Below are 13587 nucleotides of genomic sequence, written 5' to 3'. Positions count from 1 at the left end.
CTGGGGGGAAGAGAGAGAGCAACTGGGGGGAGGGGGAGGGAGGGGGAGGGGGAGGGGGGGAAGGGGGAGGGAGGGAAGCGGGGGTAGGGAAGGGAGGTAGGGAGGAGAGGGGGTATATATATACACAAGTTGTTGTTGTCCATCAGCTTTTAGTGATTTATGTATTTGGCTCCCTAATATACTGTATGATGAATATAGATGGTGTTGCAGACAGGGATGGTTACCTGGGTTAAGTGGAGGGATGTGAAGTCGCTGGCCTGGTGTGAAATTGGAGAACAGCCGGTTCTTCCTGTGCGTGTCGCGCCTGCGCAGTGGCCGCTGGTGGGCTGGCACCGCGCATGCGCACTGGCGGCGGACGGGTGAGCGCCATCTTGTCGAGCTTTTGCTGCCGGTGTGAGTGTGTGTGGCAGGCTGCAATGGCGGAGGAGAGCGGGGCCGCGCTTCCCGCTGCCGAGGATGACGTGCGCAGGCTCGCCGAGCTGAGGGTGGTGGACTTGAAAGCAGAGCTGAAAAAGAGAAATCTCGATACCAACGGCAACAAAAGCGTCTTGATGGAGCGGTTGCGGCAGGTGAGGGGAGGCCGGGAGCGGGGGATGGGCTGGGGGAGTAGGAGGAGGGGCCAGAATGGGTAACATAGAAACTTAGGTTCTGGACTCCCCGACCATCGGGAACATTCTTCCTGCATCTAGTCTGTCTAGTCCTGTCAGAATTTTATAAGTTTCAATGAGATCCCCTCTCATTCTTCTAAACTCCAGCGAGTATAAGCCCAATGGACCCAATCTCTTCTCATATGTCATTCCTGCCATCCCAGGTATCAGTCTGGTGAATCTTCGCTGCACTCCCTCCATGGCAAGAACATCCTTCCTCAGATAAGGCGACCAAAACTGCACACAATACTCGAGGTGTGGTCTCACCAAGGCCCTGTACAACTGCAGCAAGACATCCTTGTTCCTGTACTTGAACCCTCTTGCTACAAAGGCCAACATACCATTTGTCTTCTTAACCACCTGCTGCACTTGCATGCTTACTTTCAGCGACTGGTGCACAAGGACACCCAGGTCTCGTTGCACTTCCCCTTCTCCCAATCTATTGCCGTTCAGATAATAATCTGCCTTCCTATTTAGTCATATAGAGTTATACAGCACAGAAAGAGGCCCTTCGGCCCATCGCGTCCGCGCCGGCCATCAAGCCTTGTCTAATCCCATTTTCCAGCATTTGGTCCGTAGCCTTGTATGCTATGGCATTTCAAGTGCTCATCCAAATGCTTCTTGAATGTTGTGAGGGTTCCTGCCTCTACCACCCTTTCAGGCAGTGAGTTACAGATTCCAACCAGCCTCTGGGTGAAAAAGTTTTTCCTCAAATCCCCTCTAAACCTCCTGCCCCTTACCTTGAACCTATGCCCCCCTTGTTATTGACCCCTCTACTAAGGGGACAAGTTCCTTTCTATCCACCCTATCTATGCCCCTCATAATTTTGTATACCTCAATCAGGTCCCCCCTCAGCCTTCTCTGCTACAAGGAAAACAACCCCAGCCTGTCCAGTCTTTCTTCATAGCTGAAGCGCTCCAGCCCAGGTAACATCCTGGTAAATCTCCTCTGCACCCTCTCCAAAGCAATCACATCCTTCCTATAGTGTGGAGATGCCGGTGTTGGACTGGGGTGGACAAATGTAAGAAATCACACAACACCAGGTTATAGTCCCAACAGCTTTATTTGAAATCACAAGCTTTCGGAGCGCTGCTCCTTCGTCAGGTGAAGTGGAGAGATGCATAAAAACACAGTTTATATAGTCAGAGAATAATGTCAGATGTTTACAGGTAATCTTTCTAACTGCCATTTATCACACCTCGGCAGAGAGATAATCACAGCAATCAAAGGTGTAAATGGTGTCCAAACAGGTCAGTCAGGAAAACATTACATCAAAGAACAATGAGGTGGGGTCACAAGGGGTCAAATGTTGCGGATGCTGAGGTCTGTATGAAAAGCATACAGACCTCAGCATCCGCAACATTTGACCCCTTGTGACCCCACCTCATTGTTCTTCGATATGTTTTCCTGACTGACCTGTTTGGACACCATTTACACCTTTGATTGCTGTGATTATCTCTCTGCCGAGGTGTGATAAATGGCAGTTAGAAAGATTACCTGTAAACATCTGACATTATTCTCTGACTATATAAGCTGTGTTTTTATGCATCTCTCCACTTCACCTGACGAAGGAGCAGCGCTCCGAAAGCTTGTGATTTCAAATAAAGCTGTTGGACTATAACCTGGTGTTGTGTGATTTCTTACATTTGTCCACCCCAGTCCAACTCCGGCATCTCCACACCATGGCTACTATCGACACCACAAACTGCCGGCTCAAAGTGGAGAGGATCTCCAAGAAGATCGCGCATATCGACACAGACATCAAGTTTCTACAGAGATGCAAGAAAGCAGACAAGATCCCGAAAGGACTACAGATCACTAACCCACTCAAGTCGACCGACAACACAGACTACTCTGAGAGACTGCCGTCGTACCTCTCGCACGCTCCTCAACCATCTCGTACACCAGCTCTACAGCAGACGCCGCAACATCGAAACCGAGATGGAGTCCATGTTCTCAGCCTGTGCTCAGGACGCAGCAGACCAGCTACGAGACACCGCCAAACAAACAAGGCAACGGAACTACGCTACCTACATGCACACCAAGAACAGGAAGCTTGAGAAACTTGGCATCACCAGCAGCAGCAACCAAGCCTCCTCCGGTACCACGGTTGAAACCACAGGGAAATCCATCGTCAACCTGTCCGACCACACCCTTCAACCAGACGAAATTGAAGTTCTCAGCCGAGGGCTCAATTTCTGCCCCACCACCAAAATGGACCCCATCGGTCTCGCGGCAGACACAGAGGAATTCATCAGGAGAATGAGGCTCCGGGAATTCTTCCACAAATCCCAAGATGTCAGCAGCGAACCCAATGAGACAATCAATGATCCGGAACAGCAGACAGAGGGATCCGCAGTGCAGCAACCGAAGAAGAAAGAGTCAAATTGGACCCCTCCGGAGGGTCGCTGCCCTAAGCTTGACATGTATGCTCAAGCTGTCAGGAGATGCATCAACGCCAGATTCATCAGCCGCACTCACAAGACAGTCTAGAATGTCACCCGAGCACAACGCAACGCCATCCACGCTCTCAAGACCAACCGCAACATCGTCATCAAACCAGCAGACAAAGGAGGTGCCATCGTCATACAGAACAGAACGGACTATTGCAAAGAAGTATACCGACAACTGGACAATCAGGAACACTACAGACAGTTACCCGCAGATCCGACCAAAGAACACACCCGCCAACTCAACAGACTGATCAAAACCTTCGATCCAGACCTTCAAAGCATCCTACATGCTCTCATCCCACGTACTCCCCGCGTGGGAGACTTCTACTGCCTCCCAAAGATACACAAAGCCAACACACCTGGACGTCCTATCACATCAGGCAACGGAACCCTGTGTGAGAACCTCTCTGGATATGTCGAGGGCATCCTGAAACCCATCGTACAGGGAACCCCCAGCTTCTGTCGCGACACTACAGACTTCTTACAGAAGCTCAGCACCCACGGACCAGTTGAACCAGGAACACTCCTCGCCACGATGGACGTCTCGGCACTCTACACCAGTATCCCCCACGATGATGGCATCGCTGCGACAGCCTCCGTACTCAACACCAACAACAGCCAATCTCCAGACGCCATCCTACAACTCATCCGCTTCATCCTTGACCACAATGTCTTCACCTTCGACAACCAGTTCTTTACCCAAACACACGGAACAGCCATGGGGACCAAATTCGCACCCCAATACGCAAACATCTTCATGCACAAGTTCGAGCAAGACTTCTTCGCTGCACAGGATCTCCAACCAACGCTATACACCTGATACATCGACGACATTTTCTTCCTATGGACCCACGGCGAAGAATCACTGAAAAGACTACACGATAACATCAACAAGTTCCATCCCACCATCAAACTCACCATGGACTACTCCTCAGAATCAGTCTCATTCCTGGACACACGAATCTCCATCAAAGACGGACACCTCAGCACTTCACTCTACCGCAAGCCCACGGACAACCTCACGATGCTTCACTTCTCCAGCTTCCACCCTAACCACGTTAAAGAAGCCATCCCCTATGGACAAGCCCTGCGAATACGCAGGATCTGCTCAGACGAGGAGGAACGCGATGGACACCTACAGACACTGAAAGGCGCCCTTGTAAGAACGGGATATGACGCTCGACTCGTCGATCGACAGTTCCGACGGGCCACAGCGAAAAATCGCATAGACCTCCTCAGAAGACAAACACGGGACACAACCAACAGAGTACCCTTCGTCGTCCAGTACTTCCCCGGAGCGGAGAAACTACGCCATGTTCTTCGCAGCCTTCAACATGTCATCGATGACGACGAACACCTCGCTAAGGCCATCCCCACGCCTCCACTACTCGCTTTCAAACAGCCGCCTAACCTCAAACAGACCATCGTTCGCAGCAAATTACCCAGCTTTCAGGAGAACAGCGACCACGACACCACACAACCCTGCCACAGCAACCTCTGCAAGACATGCCAGATCATCAACACAGATACCATCATCACACGTGAGGACACCACCCACCAGGTACATGGTACATACTCATGTGACTCGGCCAACGTTGTCTACCTCATACGTTGCAGGAAAGGATGCCCCGGAGCATGGTACATCGGCGAGACCATGCAGACACTGCGACAACGGATGAACGGACACCGCGCAACAATCACCAGGCAGGAGTGTTCCCTCCCAGTCGGGGAACACTTCAGCAGTCAAGGACATTCAGCCTCCGATCTTCGGGTAAGCATTCTCCAAGGTGGCCTTCGAGACACACGACAACGCAAAATCGTCGAGCAGAAACTGATAGCCAAGTTCCGCACCCATGAGGACGGCCTCAACCGAGATCTTGGGTTCATGTCACGCTACATGTAACCCCACCTGATGCAGGGTCATCCAGACTCGAGTCGACATTGGCTTGTTCTCTCTACACAGATGCGGCCGGACCTGCTGTGATTTCCAGCCAAAAAAAATGTTTTTTGTCTTTTTTTGTTTTTCATACAGACCCCAGCATCTGCAATATTTGACCCCTTGTGACCCCACCTGATTGTTCTTTGATGTAATGTTTCCCTGACTGACCTGTTTGGACACCATTCACACCTTTGACTGCTGTGATTATCTCTCTGCCGAGGTGTGATAAATGGCAGTTGGAAAGGTTACCTGTAAACATCTGACATGATTCTCTGACTATATAAGCTGTGTCTTTATGCATTTCTCCACTTCACCTGAAGAAGGAGCAGCGCTCCGAAAGCTTGTGATTTCAAATAAAGCTGTTGGACTATAACCTGGTGTTGTGTGACTTCTTATATTCTATGCCTCGGCTAATGAAGGCAAGTATCCCATATGCCTTTTTAACCACCTTATCCACCTGTTCTGCTTCCTTCAGGGATCTATGTACATGCACACCAAGGTGCCTTTGATCCTCTGTCTTTCCTAGGGTCTTACCATTCATTGTGTATTCCCTTGCCTTGTTAGTCCGTCCAAAATGCATCACCTCACACTTTTCAGGGTTAAATTCCATTTGCCACTGTTCCGCCCATCTGACCAACCCATCTATATCGTCCTGTAGCCTGAGACTTCCCGCCTCGCTATTTACCACCCCACCAATTTTCGTGTCATCTGCGAACTTACTGATCATACCTTTTACATTCACATCCAAATCATTAATGTAGACCACAAACAGCAAGGGATCCAGCACCGATCCCTGCGGTACCCCACTGGACACAGGCTTCCAGTCACAAAAACAACAAAAACAACTTTCCACCATCACCCTCTGCCTTCTGCCCAGGGAACCTTGGATGTCAAGGGATATACGAGAATGGATTAGGAAAAAAAGGGGGGCTTTTGCCAGATACAAAGGACTAAAGACAGAGGAAGCCCTAGAGCCACTAAGCCAGTTTTGGATCCAATGTGCCAAGGCACCCTGGATCCCATGACCAGTCTCCTAGGTGGGACTTTATCAAAAGCCTTACTGAAATCCATGTAAACCACATCCACTGCACTACCCTCATCCACACACCTAGTCACCCCCTTGAAAAATTCAATCAAATTGGTCAGACATGATCTTCCCTTGACAAAGCCATGCTGGCTATCCCTAATTAATCCCTGCCTTTCCAAGTGGAGACCAATGCTGTCCCTCAGAATTTTTTCCAATAATTTTCCTACCATTGATGTTAGGCTCACTGGCCTGTAATTCCCTGGTTTATCCCTACTACCCTTCTTGAATAATGGTACTACGTTAGCTGTTCTCCAGTCCTCTGGCACATCCCGTGGCCAGAGAGGTTCTGAAAATGTGTGTCAGAGCCCCTGCAATCTCCTCCTTTGCCTCACATAGTAGCCTGGGATACATCTCGTCCGGGCCTGGGGATTTATCCACTTTTAAGCCTGCTAAAACCGCTAGTACCTCCTCCCTCTCGATGCTAATATGTTCAAGTATATCACAGTCCCCCTGCCCGATTTCTATGTCCACATCGTCCTTCTCCATAGTGAACACAGATGCAAAAAATTCATTTGAAACCCCACCTACATCCTCTGGCTCTACACACAGTTTGCCACTTTGGTCCCTAATGGGCCCTACCCTTTCCCTAGTTATCCTCTTGCCCTTAATTATACTTCTAAAACACCTTAGGATTTTCCTTTATTTTGCTCGCCAGTGTTATTTCATGGCCCCTCCTTGCTCTCCTAATTTCTTTTTTAAGTGTCCCCCTGCACTTTCTATACTCCTCTAGGGCTTCCTCTGTCTTTAGTCCTTTGTATCTGGCAAAAGCCCCCCTTTTTTTCCTAATCCATTCTCGTATATCCCTTGACATCCAAGGTTCCCTGGGCTTGTTGGTCCCACCCTTGACCTTTACGGGAACATGTTGCCATTGTACTCTCTCAATTTCCTTTCTGAAAGACTCCCATTGCTCCGATGTGGATTTTCCTTCAAGTAGCTGATCCCAGTCCACATTGGCCAGATCCTGCCTTATCATATTAAAATCGGCCTTCCCCTAATTTAGAACCTTTATTTCCGGTCCACCAAAGTGGATAACCTCGCATTCATCCACATTATACTGCATCTGCCCAATCACCCAACCTGTCCAAATCATACTGGAGTTTCTCAGCATCCTGCTCACAGCACACACGCCCACCCAGCTTTGTGTCGTCTGCAAACTTGGAGATATTACATCTAGTTCCCTCGTCTAGATCATTAATATATATTGTGAATAGCTGGGGTCCTAGGCCCGATCCCTGTGGTACCCCACTAGTCACTGCCTGCCACTCGGAAAAAGGCCCGTTTATTCCAACTCTCTGCTTCCTGTCTGCCAACCAGTTCTCTATCCAAGTCAGTACCTTGTCCCCAATCCCATGTGCCTTAACTTTACACGCTAATCTCTTATGCGGGACCTTATTGAAAGCCTTCTGAAAGTCCAAATACACCACATCCACTGGTTCTCCCTCATCTCTTCTACCAGTTACATCCTCAAAAAATTCCAGTAGATTAATCAAGCCCGGTTTACCTTTTGTAAATCCATGTTGACTTTGTCCGATCCTGTCACTGTTTTCCAAGTGCTCTGCTATTACATCTGCTAGAATGGGCAGAGGAGGGATCGGCCAGAATGGGCATAGGAGGGAGGGCCTAGAATGGCTAGCGGAGGGAGGGGCCAGAGGAGGGAAAGGCCAGAATGGGTAGAGGAGGGAGGGGTCGGAATGGGCAGAGGGAGGGGAGGGGCTAGGATGGGCAGGGGAAGGGGCTAGTGGAGGTAGGGGTGAGGATGGGAGAAGAATGGGCAGAGAGAGGGGTGTTGGGAGCTTGCTGTGTGCTAATTGGCTATCGTGTTTCCTACATTACAATAGTGACTACACTTCGAAACGTACTTCATTGTAAAGTGTTGCGGGACATCCTGAGGCATGAAAGGCTTTTGAAATGGAAGTCTTTCTTTGCTTGGGACCAGTGGAACACTGCAAATCACACTTGACTGAGAAATCTGAAGGGCCCCTTATGCTGCAGTCTGTCTGGCTGGAGAAAGTTTCATGTCGACACTTTGGAGCATCACTGATTTATTGATGCTGGTATTTTGTGATCGATTAATAGGGTGGTACAGAGACAATGAAGTTCCATAAATTAATTGGGACGCCATGAAACTCATTGATCAATTTTATAATGTTTTACGTGATTTTAGGTAACGTTGATGTATTTAATTGTCCCTTACTGTGGAACTTCAGCCCTATTGCATAATAAAGGGAATTGAGATGTTTATCCAATTTTTTTTTCTGAATATTTGTAATTATTTATTTCATTAAACAGTTAAGGTTAAAAATTGTGGCATTCTGCAGCTTTGAAGCAGAGAAATAACTTTAAAACATTTCAACATTATGTTTTTTATTGCTGATGATAAACTGCTTGATGAGAAAGAGCCAAGAATTTTGGACTTGTCCTCTCGTAGGAATGAGTGACTAGTATTTTCTGTATAGCTGTTGGCATCAATAATGGAACTTGCATTTTGATGGCACCTTTAACTTAGAAAACTGACTCATGATGCTTCCATTGGGTTTTATGTGAGCTAACCAAAGGTTTGAGGCTTTTAAGAAGGCTTTTGAAGATGGAGAGACAAGGAGAGGGGAAGGTGTTCAGAGAGAGTGGGACTGGAGTCTGTGCTACCAGTGGTAGGAAAAAGGGTAAAGCAGGGGGTCGGGGGAGGTGAAATTTGCAGAAGGGGGAGTCGGGAGATGTAAGGCTGAAGGAAATGCAAAGCTAGGGTGGGACAAGGCCATGGGAGTGCTTAAAGATGAGGAGGAGGATTTTAAATACAATGAGTTGGTGAATAGGAAGCCAGTAAAGAGCAGTGAGGACGGAGTGGCAAAGCGTTGAATGAATGGAGCAGGGGAAGAATGGGAGGCCAGCAGTTGAGGTCGATGATCAGCCATGATTTTATTGAATGGCGGAGCAGGCTCGAGGGGCCGTATGGCCTACTCCTATTTATTATGTTCTCATGTCGCTTCTGGTTCCTTTGCCAATCACCTTAAATCTGTGCCCTTCGGTTATCAACCCTTCTGTCACTGGAAACAGTTTCTCCTTACTTACTCTACAAAACCCTTCTTGATTTTGAACACGTCTATCAAATTTCCCCTTAACCTTTTCTGCTCTAAGAACAACCCCAGCTTCTCCAGCCTCTCCACATATCTGAAGTCTCTCATCCCTGGTACCATTGTAGTAAATCTCTTCTGCACCATTTCTAAGGCATTGACATCTTTCCTAAAGTGTGGTGCCTGGAATTGAACACATTACTCCAGAAGAGGCCTAACCAGTGTTTTATAGAAGTTTACCATAACCTCTCTGCTTTCGTACTTTATTCCTGTATTAATAAAGTCAAGGATCCCATGTGCTTTTTTTAACAGTCTTCTGAACTTGTTCTGCCACCTTCAAAGATTTGTATACATACAACTCCAGGCCTCCCTGTTCCTGCACCCCCTTTAAATTGTACCATTGAGTTCATATTGCCACCACTCATTCTTCCTACCAAAATGTAACACTTCACACTTCCCTGCGTTAAGTTTCATCTGCCATGTGTCTGCCCATTTCACCAGTCTGTCTGCCCTCCTGAAGTCTGTTACTATCCTCCTCATTGTTTACTACATTTCCGAGTTTTGTATCATCTGCAAACTTTGAAATTATGCCCTGTATACCCAAGTCCAGGTCATTAATATGCATCAAAAAGACAGTAATCCTAATACCGACCCCTGGGTGAACACCATTGTACACTTCCCTCCAGTCTGAATACACTGCCCTCCAGTCTGAATACACTTCCCTCCGGTCTGAATACACTTCCCTCCAGTCTGAATACACTTCCCTCCGGTCTGAATACACTTCCCTCCGGTCTGAATACACTTCCCTCCAGTCTGAATACACTTCCCTCCGGTCTGAATACACTTCCCTCCAGTCTGAATACACTTCCCTCCGGTCTGAATACACTTCCCTCCGGTCTGAATACACTTCCCTCCAGTCTGAATACACTTCCCTCCAGTCTGAATACACTTCCCTCCAGTCTGAATACACTTCCCTCCAGTCTGAATACACTTCCCTCCAGTCTGAATACACTTCCCTCCAGTCTGAATACACTTCCCTCCGGTCTGAATACACTTCCCTCCAGTCTGAATACACTTCCCTCCAGTCTGAATACACTTCCCTCCAGTCTGAATACACTGCCCTCCGGTCTGAATACACTTCCCTCCGGTCTGAATACACTTCCCTCCAGTCTGAATACACTTCCCTCCGGTCTGAATACACTTCCCTCCAGTCTGAATACACTTCCCTCCAGTCTGAATACACTTCCCTCCAGTCTGAATACACTTCCCTCCAGTCTGAATACACTTCCCTCCGGTCTGAATACACTTCCCTCCGGTCTGAATACACTTCCCTCCGGTCTGAATACACTTCCCTCCGGTCTGAATACACTTCCCTCCGGTCTGAATACACTTCCCTCCGGTCTGAATACACTTCCCTCCGGTCTGAATACACTTCCCTCCAGTCTGAATACACTTCCCTCCGGTCTGAATACACTTCCCTCCAGTCTGAATACACTTCCCTCCGGTCTGAATACACTTCCCTCCAGTCTGAATACACTGCCCTCCGGTCTGAATACACTTCCCTCCGGTCTGAATACACTTCCCTCCGGTCTGAATACACTTCCCTCCGGTCTGAATACACTTCCCTCCGGTCTGAATACACTTCCCTCCAGTCTGAATACACTTCCCTCCAGTCTGAATACACTTCCCTCCAGTCTGAATACACTTCCCTCCGGTCTGAATACACTGCCCTCCGGTCTGAATACACTTCCCTCCGGTCTGAATACACTTCCCTCCGGTCTGAATACACTTCCCTCCGGTCTGAATACACTTCCCTCCGGTCTGAATACACTTCCCTCCGGTCTGAATACACTTCCCTCCGGTCTGAATACACTTCCCTCCGGTCTGAATACACTTCCCTCCGGTCTGAATACACTTCCCTCCGGTCTGAATACACTTCCCTCCGGTCTGAATACACTTCCCTCCAGTCTGAATACACTTCCCTCCGGTCTGAATACACTTCCCTCCGGTCTGAATACACTTCCCTCCGGTCTGAATACACTTCCCTCCGGTCTGAATACACTTCCCTCCGGTCTGAATACACTTCCCTCCAGTCTGAAAAACAACCGGTCACCAATACTCTGCTTTCTGTCCCTTAGCCAGTTTTGTATCCATGTTGCCACTTTAATCCCATGGGCTTTAATTTTGTTGCCCAGTCTATTATGTGGTATTTTACCAAAAATCCTTTTGAAAGTACAGTACATGTACACAACATCCACCACACTACCCTCATCAACCCTCTCCGTTACTTCATCAAACACGATTTGCCTTTAACAAAACATTTCATTTCATGGGCTTTCATTTATTAGCCCATACTTTTCCAAATGCCAATCAATTTTGTCTTGGATTATTGTCTCTCAAAGTTTCCCCACCACAGACATTAGGCTGACTGGTCTGTAGTTGTTCGGTTTCTACCTCTCCCTTTTTTAAACAGTGGTGTAACATTTCCAATCCTCCAGTCCTCTGGCACCATTCCCATATCTAAGAGGATTGGAAGATTGTGGCCAGAGCCTATGCTGTTCTTCCACCCTTACTTTCCTCAGTAAACTAGGATACATCCCATCTGGCCTGTGACTTTTCTGCTTTGTAGACTGCCAGCCTTTTAAGTACATCGTCTTTATCTATTTTTATCCTATCCAATATCGCTACTGCTTCCTCTACAGGTCCCGCATAAGAGATTAGCGTGTAAAGTTAAGGCACATGGGATTGGGGGCAAGGTATTGACTTCAATAGAGAACTGGTTGGCAGACAGAAAGCAAAGAGTTGGAATAAACGGCTCTTTTTCCAAGTGGCAGACAGTGACTAGTGGGGTACCGCAGGGATCGGTCCTTGGACCCCAGCTATTCACAATATATATTAATGATCTGGATGAGGGAACTAGATGTAATATCTCCAAATTTGCAGACGACAAAGCTGGGTGGGCGTGTGTGCTGTGAGGAGGATGCTGAGAAACTCCAGTATGATTTGGACAAGTTGGGTGATTGGGCAAAAGCATGGTAGATGCAATATAACGTGGATAAATGTGAGGTTATTTGGTGTCAAAAAATGCAAGGCAGATTATTATCTGAATGGCAATAGATTGGGAGAAGGGGGAAGTGCAACGAGACCTGGGTGTCCTTGTGCACCAGTCGCTGAAGGTAAGCATGCAGGTGCAGCAGGCGGTTAAGAAGGCAAATGGTATGTTGGCCTTCGTAGCAAGAGGGTTTGAGTACAGGAACAAGGATGTCTTGCTGCAGTTGTACAGGGCCTTGGTGAGACCACATCTTGAGTATTGTGCGCAGTTTTGGTCGCCTTATCAGAGGAAGGATGTTCTTGCCATGGAAGGAGTGCAGCGAAGATTCAGCAGGCTGATACCTGGGATGGCAGGAATGACGTATGAGGGGAGATTGGGTCGATTGGGCTTATACTCGCTGGAGTTTAGAAGAATGAGAGGGGATCTCATTGAAACTTATAAAATTCTAACAGGACTAGACAGACTAGATGCAGGAAAGATGTTCCCGATGGTCGGGGAGTCCAGAACCAGGGGTCACAGTCTAAAGATAAGGGGTAAGCCATTTAGGACAGAGATGAGGAGGAATTTCTTCACCCAGAGAGTGGTGAACCTGTGGAATTCTCTACCACAGAAGGCAGTTGAGGTCAGTTCATTAAGTATTTTCAAGAAAGAGTTGGATATATTTCTTAAGGCTAAAGGGATCAAGGGATAGGGGGAGAAGGCAGGGACAGGGTACTGAGTTTGGATGATCAGCCATGATCTCATTGAATGGCGGAGCTGGCTCGAGGGGCCGAATGGCCTACTCCTGCTCCTATCTTCTATGTTTCTACTGTCCCGTCTTTCGGTTGAGAAGTTAAACCGAGGCTCCATCCACCACCTCTCGGGTGGATGTAAAATATCCTATGGCACTATTTCGAAGAAGAGCAGGGGAGTTATACCCGGTGTCCTAGCCAATCCCTCATCCAATGTCACTTTATAAAAAAAAAAAAAAAAAGCAGATTATCTGGTCATTACCGCATTGCTGTTTGTGGGAACTTGCTGTGCGCAGATTGGCTGCCGCGTTTCCTACATTACAACAGTGACTTCAAGAAGTACTTTGTTGGCTGTAACGCGCTTTGAGATGTCCTGTGGTCTTTAAAGGTGCTGTATAAATGCAAGTCTGTCTTTTTACTGCTACATTGGCAGCATCCTCTTCTCTAGTGAAGGCATATGGAAAGTACTCATTTAGTACCTCAGCCATGCCCTCTGCCTACACAAGATCTCCTTTTTGGTTCCTTATCGGCCCCACCCTTCCTTTGACTACCCTTTTACTATTTGTGTTTTGGGTTCCCTTTTATGTTAGCTGCTAATCTATTCTCATAC

At 47.8% G+C, this 13587-nt stretch overlaps 1 protein-coding gene across 6 annotated transcripts in view; it reads left to right on the top strand.

The window, feature by feature from the left end:
- Positions 1 to 342: 342 nt before the first annotated feature.
- The window catches only part of LOC147108427 (scaffold attachment factor B2-like), a 155000-nt gene continuing 141755 nt past the window's right edge, over positions 343 to 13587 (top strand). For 2 of the 6 annotated variants that reach the window (XR_015080591.1, XM_086005056.1), the window contains exon 1: positions 343 to 569. Coding sequence is in view for 4 of the 6 variants with exons in the window: in XM_086005056.1 (XP_085861182.1) it covers positions 417 to 569 (153 nt within the window). In the remaining 2 variants the exon portion in view is untranslated. The remainder of the gene's footprint in view (positions 570 to 13587) is intronic. The other 4 variants (XM_086005053.1, XM_086005052.1, XM_086005054.1 and 1 more) reach the window with 2 other exon arrangements.

This window comes from Somniosus microcephalus, chromosome 13 (assembly GCF_052327205.1).
Source record: "Somniosus microcephalus isolate GS21.2 chromosome 13, FLI_Smic_1.0, whole genome shotgun sequence".
In the NCBI taxonomy this organism is placed as follows: domain Eukaryota; kingdom Metazoa; phylum Chordata; class Chondrichthyes; order Squaliformes; family Somniosidae; genus Somniosus; species Somniosus microcephalus.
The sequence above is the reverse complement of the archived record's forward strand: the minus strand, read 5'-3'. Positions and strand labels throughout refer to the sequence as shown.